The 17,926-nt window shown below is 64.2% G+C and overlaps 13 protein-coding genes across 13 annotated transcripts; 7 read left to right on the forward strand and 6 right to left on the reverse strand.

The window, feature by feature from the left end:
• Positions 1 to 5: 5 nt before the first annotated feature.
• Positions 6 to 1,406, reverse strand: OSTLU_13405 (predicted protein; the record flags this gene model as incomplete). The annotated part of the gene is made up of 1 exon (XM_001422207.1): positions 6 to 1,406. One exon carries the CDS (start codon positions 1,404 to 1,406, stop codon positions 6 to 8), a length of 1,401 nt encoding a protein of 466 aa, XP_001422244.1.
• A 679-nt stretch (positions 1,407 to 2,085) lies between these two features.
• Positions 2,086 to 2,349, forward strand: OSTLU_9675 (predicted protein; the record flags this gene model as incomplete). Its single annotated transcript, XM_001422101.1, has 1 exon — positions 2,086 to 2,349. A coding segment is annotated over one exon (264 nt), but the record flags the coding sequence as incomplete, so codon positions are not given.
• Positions 2,350 to 2,880: 531 nt separating this feature from the next.
• Positions 2,881 to 3,165, forward strand: OSTLU_28342 (predicted protein; the record flags this gene model as incomplete). Its single annotated transcript, XM_001422102.1, has 1 exon — positions 2,881 to 3,165. One exon carries the CDS (start codon positions 2,881 to 2,883, stop codon positions 3,163 to 3,165), a length of 285 nt encoding a protein of 94 aa, XP_001422139.1.
• Positions 3,166 to 3,283: 118 nt separating this feature from the next.
• On the reverse strand, positions 3,284 to 4,737 carry OSTLU_25740 (MC family transporter: phosphate). The gene is made up of 3 exons (XM_001422208.1): positions 4,726 to 4,737; positions 4,308 to 4,520; positions 3,284 to 4,155 (listed from the first exon to the last, which is right to left on the reverse strand). Exons 2-3 carry the CDS (start codon positions 4,518 to 4,520, stop codon positions 3,337 to 3,339), a joined length of 1,032 nt encoding a protein of 343 aa, XP_001422245.1. The 5' UTR covers positions 4,726 to 4,737; the 3' UTR covers positions 3,284 to 3,336.
• Positions 4,738 to 4,919: 182 nt separating this feature from the next.
• On the forward strand, positions 4,920 to 5,741 carry OSTLU_18726 (predicted protein; the record flags this gene model as incomplete). Its single annotated transcript, XM_001422103.1, has 1 exon — positions 4,920 to 5,741. One exon carries the CDS (start codon positions 4,920 to 4,922, stop codon positions 5,739 to 5,741), a length of 822 nt encoding a protein of 273 aa, XP_001422140.1.
• A 767-nt stretch (positions 5,742 to 6,508) lies between these two features.
• OSTLU_89546 (predicted protein) lies at positions 6,509 to 8,281 on the forward strand (the record flags this gene model as incomplete). The annotated part of the gene is made up of 1 exon (XM_001422104.1): positions 6,509 to 8,281. A coding segment is annotated over one exon (1,773 nt), but the record flags the coding sequence as incomplete, so codon positions are not given.
• Positions 8,282 to 8,511: 230 nt separating this feature from the next.
• Positions 8,512 to 8,856, reverse strand: OSTLU_42161 (predicted protein; the record flags this gene model as incomplete). Its single annotated transcript, XM_001422209.1, has 1 exon — positions 8,512 to 8,856. The coding sequence occupies one exon, from the start codon at positions 8,854 to 8,856 to the stop codon at positions 8,512 to 8,514; it is 345 nt and encodes a 114-aa protein (XP_001422246.1).
• Positions 8,857 to 9,281: 425 nt separating this feature from the next.
• On the forward strand, positions 9,282 to 10,154 carry OSTLU_28347 (predicted protein; the record flags this gene model as incomplete). Its single annotated transcript, XM_001422105.1, has 1 exon — positions 9,282 to 10,154. One exon carries the CDS (start codon positions 9,282 to 9,284, stop codon positions 10,152 to 10,154), a length of 873 nt encoding a protein of 290 aa, XP_001422142.1.
• Positions 10,155 to 10,220: 66 nt separating this feature from the next.
• On the reverse strand, positions 10,221 to 10,811 carry OSTLU_93951 (predicted protein; the record flags this gene model as incomplete). The annotated part of the gene is made up of 1 exon (XM_001422210.1): positions 10,221 to 10,811. A coding segment is annotated over one exon (591 nt), but the record flags the coding sequence as incomplete, so codon positions are not given.
• A 1,387-nt stretch (positions 10,812 to 12,198) lies between these two features.
• OSTLU_42027 (predicted protein) lies at positions 12,199 to 12,786 on the forward strand (the record flags this gene model as incomplete). The annotated part of the gene is made up of 1 exon (XM_001422106.1): positions 12,199 to 12,786. One exon carries the CDS (start codon positions 12,199 to 12,201, stop codon positions 12,784 to 12,786), a length of 588 nt encoding a protein of 195 aa, XP_001422143.1.
• A 56-nt stretch (positions 12,787 to 12,842) lies between these two features.
• OSTLU_28350 (MOP(MATE) family transporter: multidrug efflux) lies at positions 12,843 to 14,129 on the reverse strand (the record flags this gene model as incomplete). The annotated part of the gene is made up of 1 exon (XM_001422211.1): positions 12,843 to 14,129. The coding sequence occupies one exon, from the start codon at positions 14,127 to 14,129 to the stop codon at positions 12,843 to 12,845; it is 1,287 nt and encodes a 428-aa protein (XP_001422248.1).
• Positions 14,130 to 14,647: 518 nt separating this feature from the next.
• On the reverse strand, positions 14,648 to 15,472 carry OSTLU_28351 (predicted protein; the record flags this gene model as incomplete). The annotated part of the gene is made up of 1 exon (XM_001422212.1): positions 14,648 to 15,472. The coding sequence occupies one exon, from the start codon at positions 15,470 to 15,472 to the stop codon at positions 14,648 to 14,650; it is 825 nt and encodes a 274-aa protein (XP_001422249.1).
• Positions 15,473 to 16,044: 572 nt separating this feature from the next.
• Positions 16,045 to 17,907, forward strand: OSTLU_28352 (predicted protein; the record flags this gene model as incomplete). Its single annotated transcript, XM_001422107.1, has 1 exon — positions 16,045 to 17,907. The coding sequence occupies one exon, from the start codon at positions 16,045 to 16,047 to the stop codon at positions 17,905 to 17,907; it is 1,863 nt and encodes a 620-aa protein (XP_001422144.1).
• Between the last annotated feature and the right edge of the window lie 19 nt (positions 17,908 to 17,926).

The following is a 17,926-nucleotide window of genomic DNA, read 5'->3' on the forward strand; positions in this document are numbered from 1 at the left end:
AATCGCTACCCAGACGCCGCAGGCGTCTCCAAGCAAACACCTCTGGCGTCGAGCTTTCTCGCGCGCGTCATGGACGCGGGGTGCAGCAACGCGTTGATTTCCGCCACCGTTGCGTAAGTCGCAGCTATTTCAGCGACAGGTCGCCCGGTGGCCAACGCCTCTTTCGCCACCGCCGAAGATTTTTTGTATCCAATCAACGGCAAGAGAGCAGTGACGATGCCGATGGAGTTTTCGACGGATTTCTTGCACACTTCCTCGTTCGCCGTGATGCCGTCGATACACTTCACGCGGAGAGTGTTAAGTCCACGCTCCATCATATCCATATTATTCAATAAATTGTAAACGATCAACGGTTCAAAAACGTTCAACTGCAACTGCGCCGCCTCCGACGCGTGGGCAATCGAAGCGTCTGTGCCCATGATTTGAAAACACACCTGGTTCATCACTTCTGGGATGACGGGATTGATTTTACCTGGCATGATAGAGCTTCCAGGGGCAACTGCAGGAAGATTGATTTCATTAAACCCACATCGCGGGCCGCTGGACAGCAACCGCAAATCGTTGCAGATTTTTGAAATCTTCACGGCGACGCGGCGCAAGATGTTAGAAAACAACAGAAAACTCGACGTCGAGCTCGATGCCTCAATAAAATCTTGCGGTGAGCGTAACGGAAGTCCGGTGAGCTCCGATAATGCCGCCACAGCCTCCTCAGAAAACGCCTCGTCGGCGCAAATCGAAGTCCCGATCGCGGTGCCGCCGAGATTCATCTCATACATTTGGTCGACGTTTCGTTCCAGAAACGTCAAATCCGCCTCTAGCGTCGCCGCAAACGAGTGAAATTCTTGACCCAGCGTCATTGGTACCGCATCTTGAAGCTGTGTGCGTCCCATCTTGATTATTCCTTGAAACTCGTCACCCTTCGCGCGCAAACTGACGATCATCTTTTTCAACGCCTCGACGACGATGCCGTGCTTCAACACTACCGCGAGTTTTGCGGCGCTCGGGTACGCATCGTTCGTGCTTTGACACAAATTTACGTGATCATTCGGATTTACCACGCTGTACTCGCCGATGGGCACCCCCAAAAACCGCGCCGCCAAATTCGCGATCACCTCGTTCGCGTTCATATTCGTCGACGTCCCGGCGCCGCCCTGAATGACGTCCACCGCGAAGTGATGATGATGTTCCTCCGAATCGATCAGCTCATCGCACGCGAACGATATAGCGCGATACACATCATCCGGCAGCAGCCCTATCTTCCGATTCGCCACCGCGCACGCCTTCTTCGTCAACGCCAGCGCTCGTATGAATTCCGGGTACTTTCTCAGCGTCGTCCCCGTGATGTGATAATTTTCCATCGCCCGCGCCGTGGCGATCCCGTACAGCGCCTCCGACGGTATTTCCATCGACCCGAGCAAATCGCTCTCCGTGCGGTGCGTTTTCACGTGCTCGAACCGCACCGAGGCGTACGCGCGACGTCGTAACGCTTTTTCCCCATCTTGTCCCGCCAAGTGCCCAGCGGTCGTTACGCCGCTCCACGGCGCCTCATCGCGACGCGCGCCCTCGAGCGCGCGTCCGCGGCGCAGCATAAATATCGCGCTTTCATCGCGCGCCAGCGCGCGCAGCGCTCGCGCGCTCGAGCGCGCGAACATTTCGATCGCGCGTCGCAAAGTCGCGAATTCCGCGCCCGCGCCACGTCAGCACATCACACGCCGACGCCGACCGATGCCGACCGTCGCGCGCGCGCCGGCGCGATGCGCGCGCGCGACGCGCGCGACCGCCGGCGCGACGCGCGCGCGACGCCGCGACGCGACGCCGCGAGGGACGACGGCGCGACGGCGCGACGAAATCGTCCGCCGCGGCGCGCGCGATCGCGCCGACGACGCCGCGGCGGCGCCGGTCGACGCGTTCGACGCGGTGAAACGCGGCGCGGCGTCGCTTGCGTTGGCGCTGACGCTCAGCGCGCACGCGTGCGCGCCCGCGAGCGCGCGATTGGAGGGGGTGAACAACCCGGCGCTGCTGCCGCCGGGACCCGCGGCGCCGGTGCTCGACGTCGCGGGATACCTCACGAAATCCGACGTCGCGCGCCTGACGACCGAGGTCGAGGCCCTGGAGAAAGACACGGGCGTGCGGTTGCGCGTGCTCGCGCAGGCGTACCCGCAGACGCCGGGATTGGCGGTGAAGGAGTACTGGAACGTGGACGACGACACCGTCGTCTTCGTCGCCGATCCGGGCTTGGGGAACATTTTAAACTTTAGCGTCGGTGGGAATCTCGATTTAGAGATCCCGCCCTCGTTTTGGACGCGGTTGGCGAATAAGTACGGCACGAAGTTTTACTGGAGCGAACGCGGGGAGGAGGCGAGCATCTCCGCCGCGGTGCGAGCCATCGACGCGTGCGCGCGCGAGCCGTCGGGGCGCGCCAAGTGCTCGAAAATTATGGAGTACGACGACGGCGGCGCCGGCGGATTCACCGACGGCGACGCCCCCAAGGGTTTAGGCAAGTTTTTTAAATAATTTTTCGCTTCGTTTCGCTTCGTTTCGCTTCGTTCCGCGCTCGGCGTCGCCGCGAGCCGCGCGCGCCTTCGCGCCGCCGCGAAAACCCACACACGAGGGTTTTAATGACGCTCCCATCGAACGCCGACCCGTCGCCCCCGCACACTTCGTCGCCCGCGCGCGCGAACCGCTCAAAAGTTCGCACGGTTTTTACCGCACGACCTCGTTCCGCTCGATCGCCCTCGCGCTCGTCGCACAGACGCACAGACGCGCACTCATCGCGCCATCATGTTCACCCGCTCGCCGACCGCGGCGACGATCAAAACGCCGCTCGTCGCGCACCGCGCGACGCGCCGCACCGCGCGACGCGCGGTGACCACGGCGGGGATGAAATCTTCCGAGTGCCAAGCCATGGGCGACCGCGTGCTCGTGCTCGCGGACAAGGCGGAGAGCCAAACCAAGGGTGGGCTGTTTTTGGCGGGCGGCGCGGGCGCGGGCGGACCGGGATCGAGCGTCACGGGAAAAGTGGCGAGCGTCGGTGAAAACGTGAAGGGAATCAAAAAAGGGGACGCGGTGCTGATCAATGGATTCTCGGGGACGGAGGTTGAGTTCGAGGATGGTGAGAAGGGGAAGTTTATCAACGCCGTCGACGTGTTGGCGGTGCTCGGATAGACGAGAGACGTCGCGCCGAAAACGCCCGCACGATCGCCGATCGAATGATTTGTCAATAAATACCACAGTTAAATGATTTTTAAAGCGCGCTTCGCGTTCGTTTTGTGATTAGATTACATGAATGACGCGCGCGGTGTAGTGATGATGAATCGAGAAACCGACGCCGACTGCTTAATGGTCGGCGTCCGGGTTGTGGAAGTGGAACTTGCTCGCGCCGAGCGCTTCCATGACGGAATCGAAGATACCGAATTGACCGGCGGTGAGAGTACCGATCATGACGCAACGCGCGGCCAAACCTTGGGTGCAGAGCTTGACAACGCCAGTCTCCGCGGCGATGCGGCCGAGACGCGTCACAATGGAACCGGTGCCCCCCGCGCCGGCTTTGTTCACCTTAGACAACAAGGTATCGGCGGGGTGGGAGATGATGGCGGCGACGACACCAGCGACGACACCAGAAGACAGAGAGACGGAGACGTTTTCAGAGCTCGTGCATTCCTTGGGAGACTTGCCCATGGACTCGTAGATGGCTTCGGCGGCGCGCCCTTGGACGGCGAACTTGGCCATGGTGTACGGCACTTGCTTGGCCAGAATCGGACCGAAACCAGAGTAGAAACCGCTGATGATGCCTTCTTCGCTCGCCATCTTCGCCATGGCGCTGAGAGTGGACGGCGCGTACGTCGGGTTGGACACCAAACGGATGCGCGTCGCCTCGAGCGGGCACAAGAAGACGTCGGCGATGAACTCGGCCACCGCGGCGGAGCCGAGGTAGATGGTGTTACGGTTATTCCACGCCTCCCGTTCGGTCATGCTTTGCGCGGCGTTGATCTTGAAGTATTCAACACCACCGAACTTGAACCAACCTTGGATAAAATAACCCACCGCCGTCGGACCGAGACCGGTGAGCAAAGCCCCGGCGCCTTCCTCGGCAATCACCTTGGAGAAGCCAGACACCATACCGCCGTACTTGGACGGATCCAATTGCATGCGCGTCTGTACCGATATAAAATTAAATCACGCTCGTCAGTCGATATTCGCACCGCACGCGACGTCGCGCGCGCGTCCGTCGTCGTCGACGCCCCGTCGAGCGCTCGCTCGCTCGTCGATTCATCCATCGCGGTTCGCGCGCGCGCCTCCGAGCGCACCTTGACCACATCCACCGGCGTCACCGCCCCGTGCGTGAACCCACAGCAGATCCCGCCCGAGAGCGCTCCCCGAAGGTAATAATCCAGCGTGTACTCCTTCTTCGACGCCGCCGCGAACGCCGGATTCGCGTTTCGTTCCTTCAGCGCGCCCAGCGTCGCCGTCGGCGCGTACAGGCTCGCCGGCGTCGCCCGCTTGATGAATTCTTGAAGCATCTGCGTCGTCGCGCCGTCCGAACGTTCGCGCGCGCGTCAGTCGCTCCGCGCGCGCGTAAGATGCGCGCGATCTATCGGGACACCGCGCGCGCGCGATCGCGTCGCTCGCGTCGCGCCCTCGCGCCGCGCGCGCGCGTCGCGCGCGTCGATCGCGCGCGCGTCGTCGCGTCGCCCTCGCGCGCGCGCGCCGCGTCGAAACGCGCACCGTGATGGTTCGTCGAGGAGTGTCGCGCGCGCCGCGCGTCGTCGCCGCCGTCGTCGACCGCGTCCGCGTCGCCTCGCGAACGACGCGCCGAGGTTCAAATCGTCGCGTCGATCGACGGCGCGAGGTTCGAGGCGCGACCGGCGAACCCGGACCGACCGACGGACCGACCGACGCGCGCGGCAGACGCGCGCGCGATGGCGCGCGACGGCGCGGGCGACGGCGCGTCGCGCGCGAGCGCGCGCGCGTACGTGTTCGATCTCGACGGCACGCTGTACGCGATCGCGAACGGGTACGAGGCGGCGTGTCGACGACGCGTGTACGAATTCATGGCGACGCGGTGCGCGGGCGTCGACGACGTCGCGGAGGCGCGCGTCGTGTGGGAAAAATGGTTCAAGAGGTATAATCAAACGCTGCGAGCGCTGCGACACGGCGCGGGGTACGAGTTCGACGCGGCGGAGTATTGGCGATTCACGCGCGGCGACGCGCGCGAGCACCTCGCGCCGAGCGCGGACGTGCGCGCGTTCGTCGAATCGTTACCGGGCGGGCGAGAGAATAAGTACGTGTTCACGAATTGCAACGAGACGCAGGCGCTGGAGGCGCTGGAGGCGCTCGGGTTGCGAGACTGTTTCGCGGACCGCGTCTTCGGCGCGGGAGGCATGGGAGAGTGCTGCAAACCCGAACGCGAGGCGTTTGAAAAGTTCTTCGCGTTTTGCGGCGTCGACGTCGCGGACGCGTCGGAGTGCGTGTTTTTCGAGGACTCGCTCAAAAACTTGCGCGCGGCGAAGGAGATTTTCGGGATGACGACCGTGCTCGTCGCCGGCGAGACGTTTTACGAGGAGACGCGCGACGCGAAGACCGACGTCGCGGACGCGGCGCCGTCTTATGTCGATCTCGTGCCGTCTTACGTCGATCTCGTCGTTCACGGCGGCGAATTGACCGAGCGCGCCGTTTCTCGCGCGCTGCGCGACGTTCCGAGCGCCGCGCGCTGTCGCGTCGCGCTCGGTCTGGACGCCTGATGTCCGAGAAAGTATTTATATCATTGTTTCATCTGTATGCCTATACCCGTATGTCCGAACTACTATGTTATCCTACACGTACCCCTCTGCATCCACATAGCACTAAATCATCCCCCATACTGTTCCGGCATTCGCTATCCGCGTCACGATTGCCCTCGCCGCGCACCGCCCCGCACACGCGCGCGCGACCGCTCGCGCGCACGCTCGCCCATCGGAGCGCGCGACCGACGTTTCCCTCGTCCGCTCGAGCGATGCGCGTCGCCCGCGAGCGCGTCCTCGCGCCCCGCGCGCCGCTTCGCGCCTCGCGCGCGCGCGCGCGCCGTCTCCACCGCGCGCGCCCGCGCGCGCTCGACCGCGTCGACGGCGCGAGCGATCCGGGCAAGCGACCGGAGCACGAGCGCGAAGAATTTCGCTCCACGGATTTGACGCCTCGAAGCGCGCGCTTCGCGGTCGATCGCGACGGGGCGAGCGCGTTTTTGGATCGCGGGAGCGCGGCGCGTCGCGACGGGGCGAACGACGGCGCGAGCGACGACGGCGACGGCGCGCGCGAGGGCGAGCGAGAGCAGACGGAGCAGAGATTTATGGCGGACGCCAGCGATCCGTTCGCGGCGGCGTCGGACGCGGCGACGGCGCGGTTGAGGGCGCGACTGACGCGGAGCGGCGCGGGGGCGACGACGCGAGGCGACGACGGAGCGACGACGGAGCGACGACGAAGCGACGCGGACGTGGTGTCGAGGTTTGATGATTTGGAGATTGAGGCGAGTGCGTTGGAGGCGCTGGAGGCGCAGCTTGAGGATGCGATTGAGAGTGAAGATTACGCGAGCGCGGCGTCGTTGAAGCGGGCGGCGGATGCGCTGCGAGCGAGCGACGATACGGGACAAATGTGCGAGGCGTACGCGAAGGCGATCGCTGAGGATAGGTTTGAAGACGCCGTACGGTTGAGAGACGCTGGTGTGGGGCTGTGTGGATGGTGGGCGGGGATGGAGGAGGTGCCGCAGGGTGAGGACGACGGGGAGCGCGCGGAGGGAGACGAAGCGCGCGAGCATCCGACGGGGGTGATTATGAGGATATCTCGCGAGCACGGACGACTCGTGGGATCGACGTATTCGTCTCGAGACTTGGCTGATATCGTGGAACTAAATAAAGCGTACCCGAAAGGGTACGATTACGACGCTGGACAGCCGGTGATGGAGATTATGTTGCAGGAGGACGCCGACGCCGCGGGTGGGTTTCGTCGCGACGTCATGCGGTTAAACTACATCCCGGTTTCGATTCCTCTCGTCGATGACGACGAGGAGGAGGAAACGACGTCGTCGGAAGCTTTGATTGAAGGCGGTGTCGGATTCATCGCGACGCAGAGCGAGTCTACGTCGTCGACCGCAGTCGTGGACGACGCGACGGCGGCGGCGGATGTCGAAGACGCGCTTCGCGGCGCCGCTCGCGAAGACATCGAAAGCGTCAAGGAAGAAATCAAAGCCAAGCTTCTCGGGCTCGATCCTTCGAGTGGAAAGACGCGCGATGACGCGCTTGAAGAGATTGGTGCGATGTTGGATAAGTTTAACGACGCCATCAACGCAGAGGATGACGACGACGACGACGACGACGAGACGCTGTACGACATCAAGCGTACCACGGCGGCGTTGCATCAAGAGGGTTTGCACGCGTTCGTGCTCACGAGCGACAACGAAATGTTATCTCTCGATGACGACGACGACGACGACGGCGACGACCGCAGACCGTTCTCTCACGCGCTGGATAAGGAGATCGAAGGCTTCTTGGCCACAAAGTGGGAGAGCATGGTGCCCAACGCTGACGCGACGGCGTCGCGAGGCTTGGGCGCTGGATCGCACACGGCTCTCGTGAACGCGGTGAAAGAGGCCGCGCAAGAGATGTTTGCGAGTCAAGACGAAAATGACGAAGATTTGGACGAGGAGTACTTTGGAGAAGGCGACGATGACGACGAAGACGTCGACGAGGTGAGCGCCGAGGAATTACTCGCGCTCATCGGTCAAGACGCCGTCTTGCACCGCCCGCTTCCGGGTCGAGTGCGATTTCAGCGCATCGATCCGCGCCTGGCGTCGGGTTCGCGAAACGATGTCTTCGACGGGCTTTATATCGGTGCTTTTGGCCCGCACGGTCCGGAAGTTTTGCGCATGGTTCGCGGGCGCTGGGGCGACGACGTCGGCGAGTCAAACGAGTGCGTCACCGCCGTCAAGCTCACGGGCGACGAAAACGTCCCGTGCGGCGCCGCGAGTTTCCGCGCCAAAGTGAGCAAGGAAAACTTAATCACCGAAGGCAGCTCTTATCCCGATGAGCTCGGCGTGTTGGCGAGATACAAGGGCGAAGGCCGCGTCGCCAAGCCCGGGTTCGCCGACTCGCACTGGGTCGAGGGTGAACTCTTGGTCTTGAACGGCAAGGGTGGATCTCTCACCGGCGGTGCCGAGCTCGGTTTCGTCTGGGCCGTCCCGGGTGAGCGAAGATTACTCATCTTATTCTCTTCGCTCGTCCTTCCGGACGTCGACGTCGCCAAGACGCGCTAAATATTCTGCAATCAAAACGGCGACGCCTTCGTCGCTGACCACTAACGAGTAACCATTCTTTTCTCAGCACCAAGTCACGCGCGCGCGAGCATATTTTTTGTATTGCATTTTTGCATTAGAAGAGTGTTGTAACAACATAAACTCTGTTTCTTAAAAACTTTTGCTCGTTTACTTACAACCCCGCGCGCGAGCGCCTTCGCGGCGACGACGCCATTATCACTAAAATCTCTCTACTTCGCGTTCGGGTTGGCGGCCAAATAACTCACCGCCTCCGGAATCGACTGTATCTTATCCGCCTCCGCGTCCGGGATCTCCACCGCGAATTCCTCCTCCATCGCCATGACCACCTCCACGGTGTCCAACGAATCCAGCCCGAGATCGCCCGCGAACGCCGACGTCGCCGTCACCTTGCTCGCGTCCACCTTTGCGAAGTTCTTCACCACGCTCACCACGCGCGCCGTGACTTCGTCCTCGTTCAAAAATCCCGCGCCGTACGCCCGGCACGCGCTCTGCGTCGTCGCGCGCCCCGCGTTTCCATCGTCAGTCTCGACGCGTAGGGTTGATCGATCGTCCATCGTTCGCGCGCGCGTCTTCGCCGTCGCGCGCGTCGCTCGGCGCGCGCGTCGCCGTCGGCGCGCACCGCGATCGTTTGAGGCGCGCGTCGCCCGCCTCGAAGCGCGTCGCGCCACGCGCGGTTCGTGAGCTGTCGTCGAAACATGATGATCGCGTCGCGATGTGCCGCCGCGATCGCGTCGAAGCGCGCCGCGCATCGCGACGCGACGGCGCGCACGCGTCGTCGCGCGCGATCGCGATCGCGAAAATAATGCGCCGTCGATCGGACGCGCGTCGCGGGGCGCGCGCGCGACGCGCGACGGTCCTGGCGGCGATGACGTCGGCGGCGTGTCTCGTCCACGCGGTGCGAACGCGCGCGTTCGGCGCGCGCGCGGACGCGGACGACGCGCTCGTCGCGGTCGGAGACGCGCACGGGGACCCGGACGCGATGTTCGAGGCGCTGGCGCTCGCGGGGGTGACGCGCGAGCGCGGGCGAGGGTGGTGGCGACGGCCGGGCGAGGGCGCCGGCGCGCGCGCGACGTGCGTGCAGACGGGCGACTTGGTGGACCGAGGCGAGCGGTCGATCGAGGCCGTGGACGAGGTCGAGCGGTTGACGCGAGAGGCGAACGCGGTCGGGGATGAGTTCGTGAGCTTGCTGGGGAATCACGAGCTGATGACGCTGCAGGGGGATCACAGGTTCGCGTCGCGGGACGAGCTGACGGCGCTCGGGCGGTCGGAGCTCGAACGCGAGGGCGTGGTGGAGGCGGATAAGGGCGTGGGGTTGGGCGTGCGGGCGTACTTTTACGCGGGGAAGTTGAAGTGGCGTCAGACGTTCGCGAAAGGGTCGACGCGAGGGGACGTTCTGCGGGAGAAGCCGTGGGCGGCGGTGCGAGGACGCGGACGATGCGCGACGGCGTTTTCGCACGCGGGACTGTTGCCCGAACACTTATTCGGGAGAGACGACGTCGACGAACTCAACGCGCGCGGGGCGAAGCTTTTGGCGGTGGATGAAGTCGGACGCGACGATCCTTTACTGCTCGACCGCGGGCCGATGTGGACGAGGACGATTTCCATGGGCGACGAGTCGGAGGCGTGCGCGCTCGCCGCAGAGGTGATTCGTCGACTCGGCGTTCGGCGCATGGTCGTAGGTCACACCGTGACAAAGAGCGGTAAAATAGAAACGCGGTGCGATGGTTTGATTCACATGATCGATGTCGGCATGTCCAAGGCGTACGGAGGCTCGCCGAGCGTTTGGATGTGCACGGAGAGCGAAGGGCCGATGGCGATTTCGCGCGACAGTCGCGTTCCACTCGAGAATTAGCGTAGTACAAGCGGTGTATTTTTTCACAATGGTTAGCTAGTCTAATAGCATGCGTATGCATCTAAATCATTCGTCGATCTCGTGAGTTTTCGCGTCGGCGGCAATCATTCGTCGAGCGTCGAAGATGCGCTTGAGGTTTTGCAGCGTATGTCGAGGTCCGACGGCGCTCAAACCGTGCGCGTTCAACAACTGCTCGAGATTTTTGTTCAGCAAAAACACACCGTAGGTGTATTTCGTTCGATCGCTCGGCGAGTCCATGAATAAGGGAAATTCTATGCGCGTGAGCGTCTTCTTCATCGCCGCGGCGTCAGCGCTGCCCGCTTTGGGCTTGACTTGATGAAAGTCGCAAATGTACGAACGACTGAGACTCGGACACACTGGATAACGAAGACGGACGTCGAGTATGGCGGCGAGCTGAATACATATCTGCGCGATGTGACCGTACGCCGCCGCATCGCTCTCGAGATCTTCCACTGTCAGGGATTGCGTCTTCGACGGCGCCGGCCCGAGGTCCAGCGGCACGTCTCCGATTTGCAGCAGCGGATGTTCTCGTCGATTCGACGGGTCTTCAGGCGCGGATTCGATTGGAAAGATTTCAGCGAGATCGCCCACTAATCGCCAGCGACGAGCGACGAGCGCCCGCTGCTTTTGGTACAACTTTCCTGTTCCATTTGGTCCGTTCAACGCGCGCTCCGCCTCGTCCAGACGATCGTTCGCCTCGACGAGTTTCTCGCCCGCCTGACGCAGAGCTCGAATGCGTCGCCCGACGTCGTCCTTCATCAGCGCTAAACTTTCGCGCTCTTCGGCGAGCTCATTCGTCAGCGCGACGATGCGCTCGTCGGCGGTGATTCCGTCGTCGTTTGCCATGGACGCCGCCGCCGGCTTTTTGCAAATTCCCGCGGCGCCGCCGAAATCGCCCAACCGAGTTTGCATGCGCCTCGCCAATTCATCGCGCAAATCTCTCGCATCTTCCTCCGCACTCTTCGCCTCTATCACGTTTTCTATCTTCGCCACCATCGCGCGCACGTCCACTTTCACCACGCTCTTCTTGTCCGCCGCGCGCGCCGACGCCGACGCCGTCGTCGGACTTCGCGAGCGACCGCCGCCGCCGAGGCGCTCGTCTTCCTCGTCCTCCGTGATGATCCGATCGATCACCGCCACCCCGTTCGACGCACCGCGCCGATGCTGACCACCGTTCTGTTCATTCTTCGCCCGCACGGCGTCTATGAACGCTCGAACCGCGCGTCCCGACGCATCCGCCGCCGACGGCTCCGGCGAGTACACCCCCCCGTCGCTCAACCGCAAAAACACCGCGTTCGGCGGCATCGCCGTCCCGCTCGGCACGCGATTCCCCAGCCGCACCAACCGCGTCAGATCGATCGCCGCGCGACATATCAACACATCGCTCGTCGTCTCCCCGCCCGCGTCTCCCTCTCGCGTCGTTCGCAAGCCCTCGCCGCGGCGCCATCGCGCGCCGCTCGCGCGCGCGCTTCCCGCCTTCGCCGTCTCACCACCCCTCGCGCCCTCGCGCCCGTCCGCGCGCGCGCCGTACACGCACAGCTCGAATTTCGTTCCATCGCGCGTTCCGAGACGCTCGGACGCGCGTCCGAGCTCGATCGCGACGTCCCAATCCGGATTTAATCCTCGCTCGCCGCGCGCCGTCTCGCTCGCGAACGCCTCGCGCGCCGCGAATCGATCTCCCTCGTCCTCGCCGTCGTCGTCCACGCACACCTCGCCGTACGGCGTCGGCGCGTACACCGCGCCTCGCGCGCGGTGCGGTCGCAGCGTGCAGTACGTCCCGAGCGGCGCGACGTCGCGCGCGAATCCGTCGCCGTCGCGCGCATCGCGATTCGCGAATCGTTCACCATTCGCGCTCGGAACGCGCAGATTCCGCGCCGCGACGCCGCGCACGTGCCTGAGCGCGACGCGCGGCGCGTACCACGCGTCCTCGCCCCCCCCCGCGCGCATTCAACGACGCATGCCGACGAACGGTACGAGATTCAAGCGTCACAATTTGCCGCGTTCGCGCGAGCGTCGCCCAAACATGCCCTCGCCGTCGTCCGCGGCGCCGTCCGCGCGCGCGTGCGTCGATCTCATCGCGCGGGCGGGAAAGCTCAAGGCGCTCAGGCGCGCGGGATGGGTCCAGCGCGGCGTGCGCGACGCGGAATCCGTCGCCGAACACTCGTGGAGAGTCGCGCTCATGACGATGCTCGCCGCGGATCGCGACGACGCGTGCGATTCGGGGCGCGCGGTCGCGATGGCGCTCGTCCACGACCTCGCGGAGGCCGTCGTGGGAGACATCACGCCGAACGACGGCGTGAGCGACGAAGAGAAGGCGGCGATGGAGCGGGAGGCGATGGGGACGATGACGGCGGCGCTGGGCGCGCGAGGCGAGGCGTTGATGGCGCTGTGGGAAGAGTACGAGGCGGGAGAGAGCGCCGAGGCGAGGCTGGTGAAGGATATGGATAAGTTGGAGATGATCGCGCAGGCGATGGAGTACGAGACGGAGGAGAACACGGGGAGGGGGGAGGATTTGGAAGAGTTTTTCGAGAGCACGCGAGGACGGTATCGAACGGCGACGGGCGAGGCGTGGAGCGAGGAAATCGAGCGACGTCGACCGCGGGCGGGGTAAAAGTACACGTAGGATGTAATACATCGTCGTCGAGATCGTGACGCGCGGGTGCGCGGCTACGCGAGCTTGATTTTCGCCCACGCGCCGCCTCGCCAAATGTTGGCGTACACCAAGCCTTGGATGAATCTGTAGGCGACGTACAGAGTCCAAACGACGGTGAGATTTTGGTCGAACACCGCGACGGCGAGGTAGGCTGAGGGTAAAAATAGTGCCCATTGACTCAGGATGCTCACGAGCGCCACGCGCTTGGCGTCGCCGACGCCCAGGAGAGCGTTTTGCATCGTCAGGCTGACGGCGTCGCCGCACACGGTGAGACCCGTCATGCGAAGCGGGGTCACCGCGATGTCCACCGCGTGTGGATCCGTCAAAAACACCCCTAAAACCACTCGAGGGCACAACGCGAGGCCGAAGCCGACGACGGACATCAAAAGAGCGGTGATTTTCGCGACGTCCCACGGCCACTGCTTGGCGTCTTCCACGTCCCCTCGACCGAGCGCTCGACCGCTCAGCGCGCCGGCGGCGAGACCCATACCCATGCACGGCAAGATCAAGAATAACATCAGATTGATGAGCACGTTCACCGCCGCCACTTCCGTCGTGCCGAGGCGCCCGACAATTGAATACAACGTCATCATGCCCGACGCGTACAGCAAGTTGGTCACCGACGTCGGCAACGCCTGCGTGGCGAGCACGCGCAAATCCGCCATCGTCGGTCTCTTTTGTAAGAATCCAAGTTTCGTCGCCCGTTTCATCCCTTGATACATGTACATCGCCGTCCCACACCAGATACTAAAGCTCGTCCCCAATCCCGCGCCCAGAGCTCCGAGCGGGGGCACGCCCAACTGGGGCACGCCCACAAATGTCAAAATCAACGACAGCGTGAAATTCACCGTGTGCATGACGATCAACGTGTTCATGTACACCTGCGGCTGTTGAATCGCGTTCCAAAATCCTCTGAATGCGAAATTGATCCCCACTGCCGGCACCGCCAGCACTCTAGCTCGTAAATACGGCACCGCGTTGGCCACCACGCTCGCGTCCGTCGTGTACAGCGGAACCAGCGCGTCCGCGTAAACAAACGCCAATATCGCCAGTGGCACCCCCATCAAACACACTAATATCAAAGCCGCGTTCAACGGTCGCGCGACTTCGTCGTATCTCCCCTCACCCATTCGTCTCGCCGCCATCGCCTGGACGCCGCTCGCCACGCCCTGAAGCGCCGCTTGGCACTGAAAATTCATCGTGCTCCCCAGCCCCACCGCCGCGACGCTCGCGGTGCCCAACCTCCCCACCATGGCTGCATCCGCCAAATTCAGCACGTTTTGGCTCGCCATGCCGCCCATCACGGGCAGGGCTTGATCGAGCACCGCCGTCACGCGTTCGCTCGGGACGCCGACGACGCGCGCGACGGACCAGGGGTCCCCATCGCTCGCGCGCGCGGCGGGCGCCTCCGAATCGTCGACGATCGACGCGCACGCGCGCGTTCGCGCTCTTGCCGCGATCGACACCGCTATCGACGCGCGCGGCGCGACGTAGCGCGCGCGAACGCGTCGACCGGGACAGTTTGCCTCGTGGCGCACGCGGCGAGACGAAACGCGCGCGCACGGCGCGTGGAGGCGTCGCGCGGGCGCGAGCGTCGGCGTGCGAGCGGTGAGTGGTGTCATCGAACTTTGGTAGCGCTCGACGCGCGTCCGCGACCGCGAAACGGGTCGCGCGACGGCGTGTGCAGGAACCGCGGCGCCGCGACAAACCCAAACCGGGACGGCCAGGCGACGCTCGAGAGGTTCTAGGACGACGACGTCGAATGGGACGAATTTCTGCTATCGCTCGCGAAATGAATAAATGCTAAGCCTCGAAGGCGCTATCGAGCGGCGGTGAGCGGTGGTTGATGACGTCGGCTTCGCGCGCCGACGGCGCGGTTGGTCTTGACGCTCGCGACGGCGGTGAAATCTCCGAGCGCCACGGCGTCGTCCACGGAGATGAGACGGTGAGAGGGCGACGTGTGGTCGTCTTTTACGAACGGTTTGCTCTGGCGCGCGGCTTTGAGTCGCTCTTTACGTTGCCTGTAATGTTCGACGCCGACCACGGCGTTGGCTTGGACGAGCGCGTCGTCGTATTGATCAGCCAGAGCCTCGAACGGCATCTCGTGCGCCGGCGTTACGTCACGCTTCGTTCCAATTCTCGCGCGCGTCGATCGCCACGCGCGCGAGAATTCAACCGGCGTGAGCTGTAAGACGACGTCGGCGAGTTTGTTGCCCGGCGCGCCGCCTCGAGCCTTGGCGAGCGCATCCAGCTCGAGCCTCCGCTCGTCGTTCGAACACAAATCCATCAACACGAATCTCACGTCGGCGAACGGCTTGCCCTTCTCGGCGCACAGCGCGTCTTTATCGATCATCACCTTCTTCGCGTCGTCCCGGTGGTACTCCAGCGCCGGCTTCAATCTCTCCAAAACCAAGTGAAACGGAGTCTCCTTGACGTCGCACCACCCCGGCGCGCGCCACGTCGGCGAACACAACAGCGACCGCTGCACTCGCACGCGTCGCGTCGCGTCGTCCCTGAACAGCGGACACATCGCGCCTTCGTGCGCGACGCTCGGTTCGCACGCGCGTCGTCCCAAATTCGCCCACTTCCCATCGTCGCCTCCGCGCTTGGCGTACAGCGAACACGCGAATCTCTCGCGCGTCATCTTTCGCTTCCCTCGCGCGTTCGCGTTCCCCAATCCGTCGACTTTATCTCGCAACCGCGGTTCGCCGTCCCGCTCGCGCCGCTCGCGCGCCTCGCGTTCAATCTCTCGCTCGTACTGCTCGCTCCGCAGCGCGCGCAGCGCGATCTCCACCGGCCCGCTGTCCGACGCGTCGACGACGCGCGTCGTCGCGCCCTCGATTCGCCCTCGCGCCGCGCCCGCGCCTTTCGCGCGCGTCCCGACGCCGCGACGCATTTCGTCCCGCGCGCGCGTTCGCCGCGCCTCGCGCCGCGCGAGCGCGTCGAGCGCCGCCACCGCGCCGTCGTCGTCGTCGTCGTCGTCCTCGCGCGCGCGCGCGTCCTCGGCGTCGCCCGCGGCGTCGTCGTCGCGCGATTTCCACGGCAGGCACGGCATCAACCGACGCGCGACGCGCGACATCGCGCGTCGCGCACTGACGCCGGCGCGCCGGCGACGCCGGTTCGCGACGCGACGCGCGTCGCGGCGCGTCGAACCGCGCCGTCGAAACGCGCGATCGCGCCGTCGCGCGCGCGGCGACCGCGCGGGACGGATTCGACATGGGACGCTCGACGACGCGCGGGACGTCGCGCGACGGCGCGTTCGACGCGCGGTTCTGGATCGAGCGCGACGAGGACGCGCTCGCGTCGACGTCCGTCGTCGCCGGCGCGGACGGCGCGGCGATCGAGATCGAACGACGGACGGTGACCGCGCGCGGCGTCGACGCGAGCGCGACGCCGTACGCGCTCGCGCGAGGCGCGCGAGGCGGAGGCGCGAGGGCGCTGTTGGTGTACACGCACGGCACGGGATCGAGCAAGGAGGAAGTGCTGGATCGGGCGCGGGCGTACGCGCGCGAGGGGTGGGATTGCGCGGTGTTCGACGCGGTGGGACACGGCGAGCGAGCGCGCGGCGAGGACGACGCGTACGGACGCGTCTTGGCGGAGGCGTACGATCGAATTGAGCGCTCGGGAGAGACGCGCGAGCGGTACGGGAACTCGCCGTACGTCGTGGACGGCGCGATAGATTGCCTGCGGGTGGCGCGCGCGGCGTTGGGGAACGCGCCGGGGACGACGCGAGCGTGCTTCGCGGGCGAGAGCTTGGGCGGGATGTACGCGGCGTGCGCCGCCGCGGGATGGTCGCTAGATTGGGGGTTTAAGCTCGTCGCGTGCGCGCCGATGATTGGATTTTCGAGTTTTTCGTACGGCGTCGAACACGAGCGATGGTTCGCGCGCGCGATCTCGCTGCCGAAGCGCCTGTGGTCGCGCGTCTCCGACGGCGCGAGAGAGACGCCGACGCTCGCCGACGTCAAGGATTTTTATTCGCGCGTGTGTCCGGATATTTGCGGCGGTTCTCGCGACGGCGCTCGAGTGTTGGCGCGCATTCGAGCGAAACGGGTGCACTTTTGCGCGGTGAACGGGTCGGACGACGCGAGAAATCCTATGGAGGGCGTGATGGAGGCGTTCGCCGAGCAACCGTCGCGTGCGAAACAGTACGGCGCTCGAGCGCAGTGCACGATCGTCGCGCAAAAGGGCGTGGGACACGAGATCACGGACGCCATGCGCGACGTCGTGCGAACGTTTCTCACCAACGTCGCCGCGAATTTCGTGGAACCAGAGGCGATGACGTTCGACGATAAAATTTGGGACGTCGTCTCGAACGAAGTCGCGGAGAACGTTCGCGAGCCCCTTCGCGCGAAGCTTGAATCGTGGGCAAACGGTGGCATAGATCTCGCGTCGTACCTCGACGACGCCGATCGCGAATTTTTGTCCGACCCAGCGTCGAGCGTCGCGCTCGCGTCCGAAGGCGTCGACGCCGTCGTGGCTTTGATAGAAAAAGCGCGCGAGCGCGCCGAAGTAAAGTACGTCTCGCCATTCGAGATTGCGAAGCGCGAGAAAGCCGAAAGGCTCGTTCGCGAACGCGAAGAAGCCGAGGAAGCAGAACGACGACGTCGAGTGGCTGAGCGAGAGGCAGAGCGAGAGGCGGAGCGCCGCCGCGTCGAAGAAGCCGAAGCGCGCCGACTCGCCGCCGAAGCCGAGCGCGTCGAACGCGCTCGTCTCCAGGCGGAAGAGGCGGAAAGACGGCGCGTCGAAGCAGAAAACGCCGAGCGCGCGCGTTTGGAGCGCGAAGAGCTCGCCCGTGAACGCGAGTTGGAGGCGGAAAAGAAGCGAGCCGAAGAGGCAGCCGAGCGCGCTCGAAAAGAGGCGGAAGAAACGCGGCGAGTCGAAGGTTTGGCTCGCGTTCGCGCATTGCTGACGAAGAAGAATTCTGTCAAGGAAGAGATGAAGGCGAGCGCGAAGGAACGCGTGAGTGATAAGTTAAAGGTGAGGCAGGCGTCGATAAGCGAGAGGTTGATGCGGTTGAAAAGCAGTCACTCGCGTCGTCTGCAAGAGGAGGAAGATAGCGAGAGGAATGGATTGATTTAATTTTCGTACGTAGTCGTGT

This window comes from Ostreococcus lucimarinus, chromosome 17, assembly GCF_000092065.1.
Source record: "Ostreococcus lucimarinus CCE9901 chromosome 17, complete sequence".
NCBI lineage: Eukaryota > Viridiplantae > Chlorophyta > Mamiellophyceae > Mamiellales > Bathycoccaceae > Ostreococcus > Ostreococcus sp. 'lucimarinus'.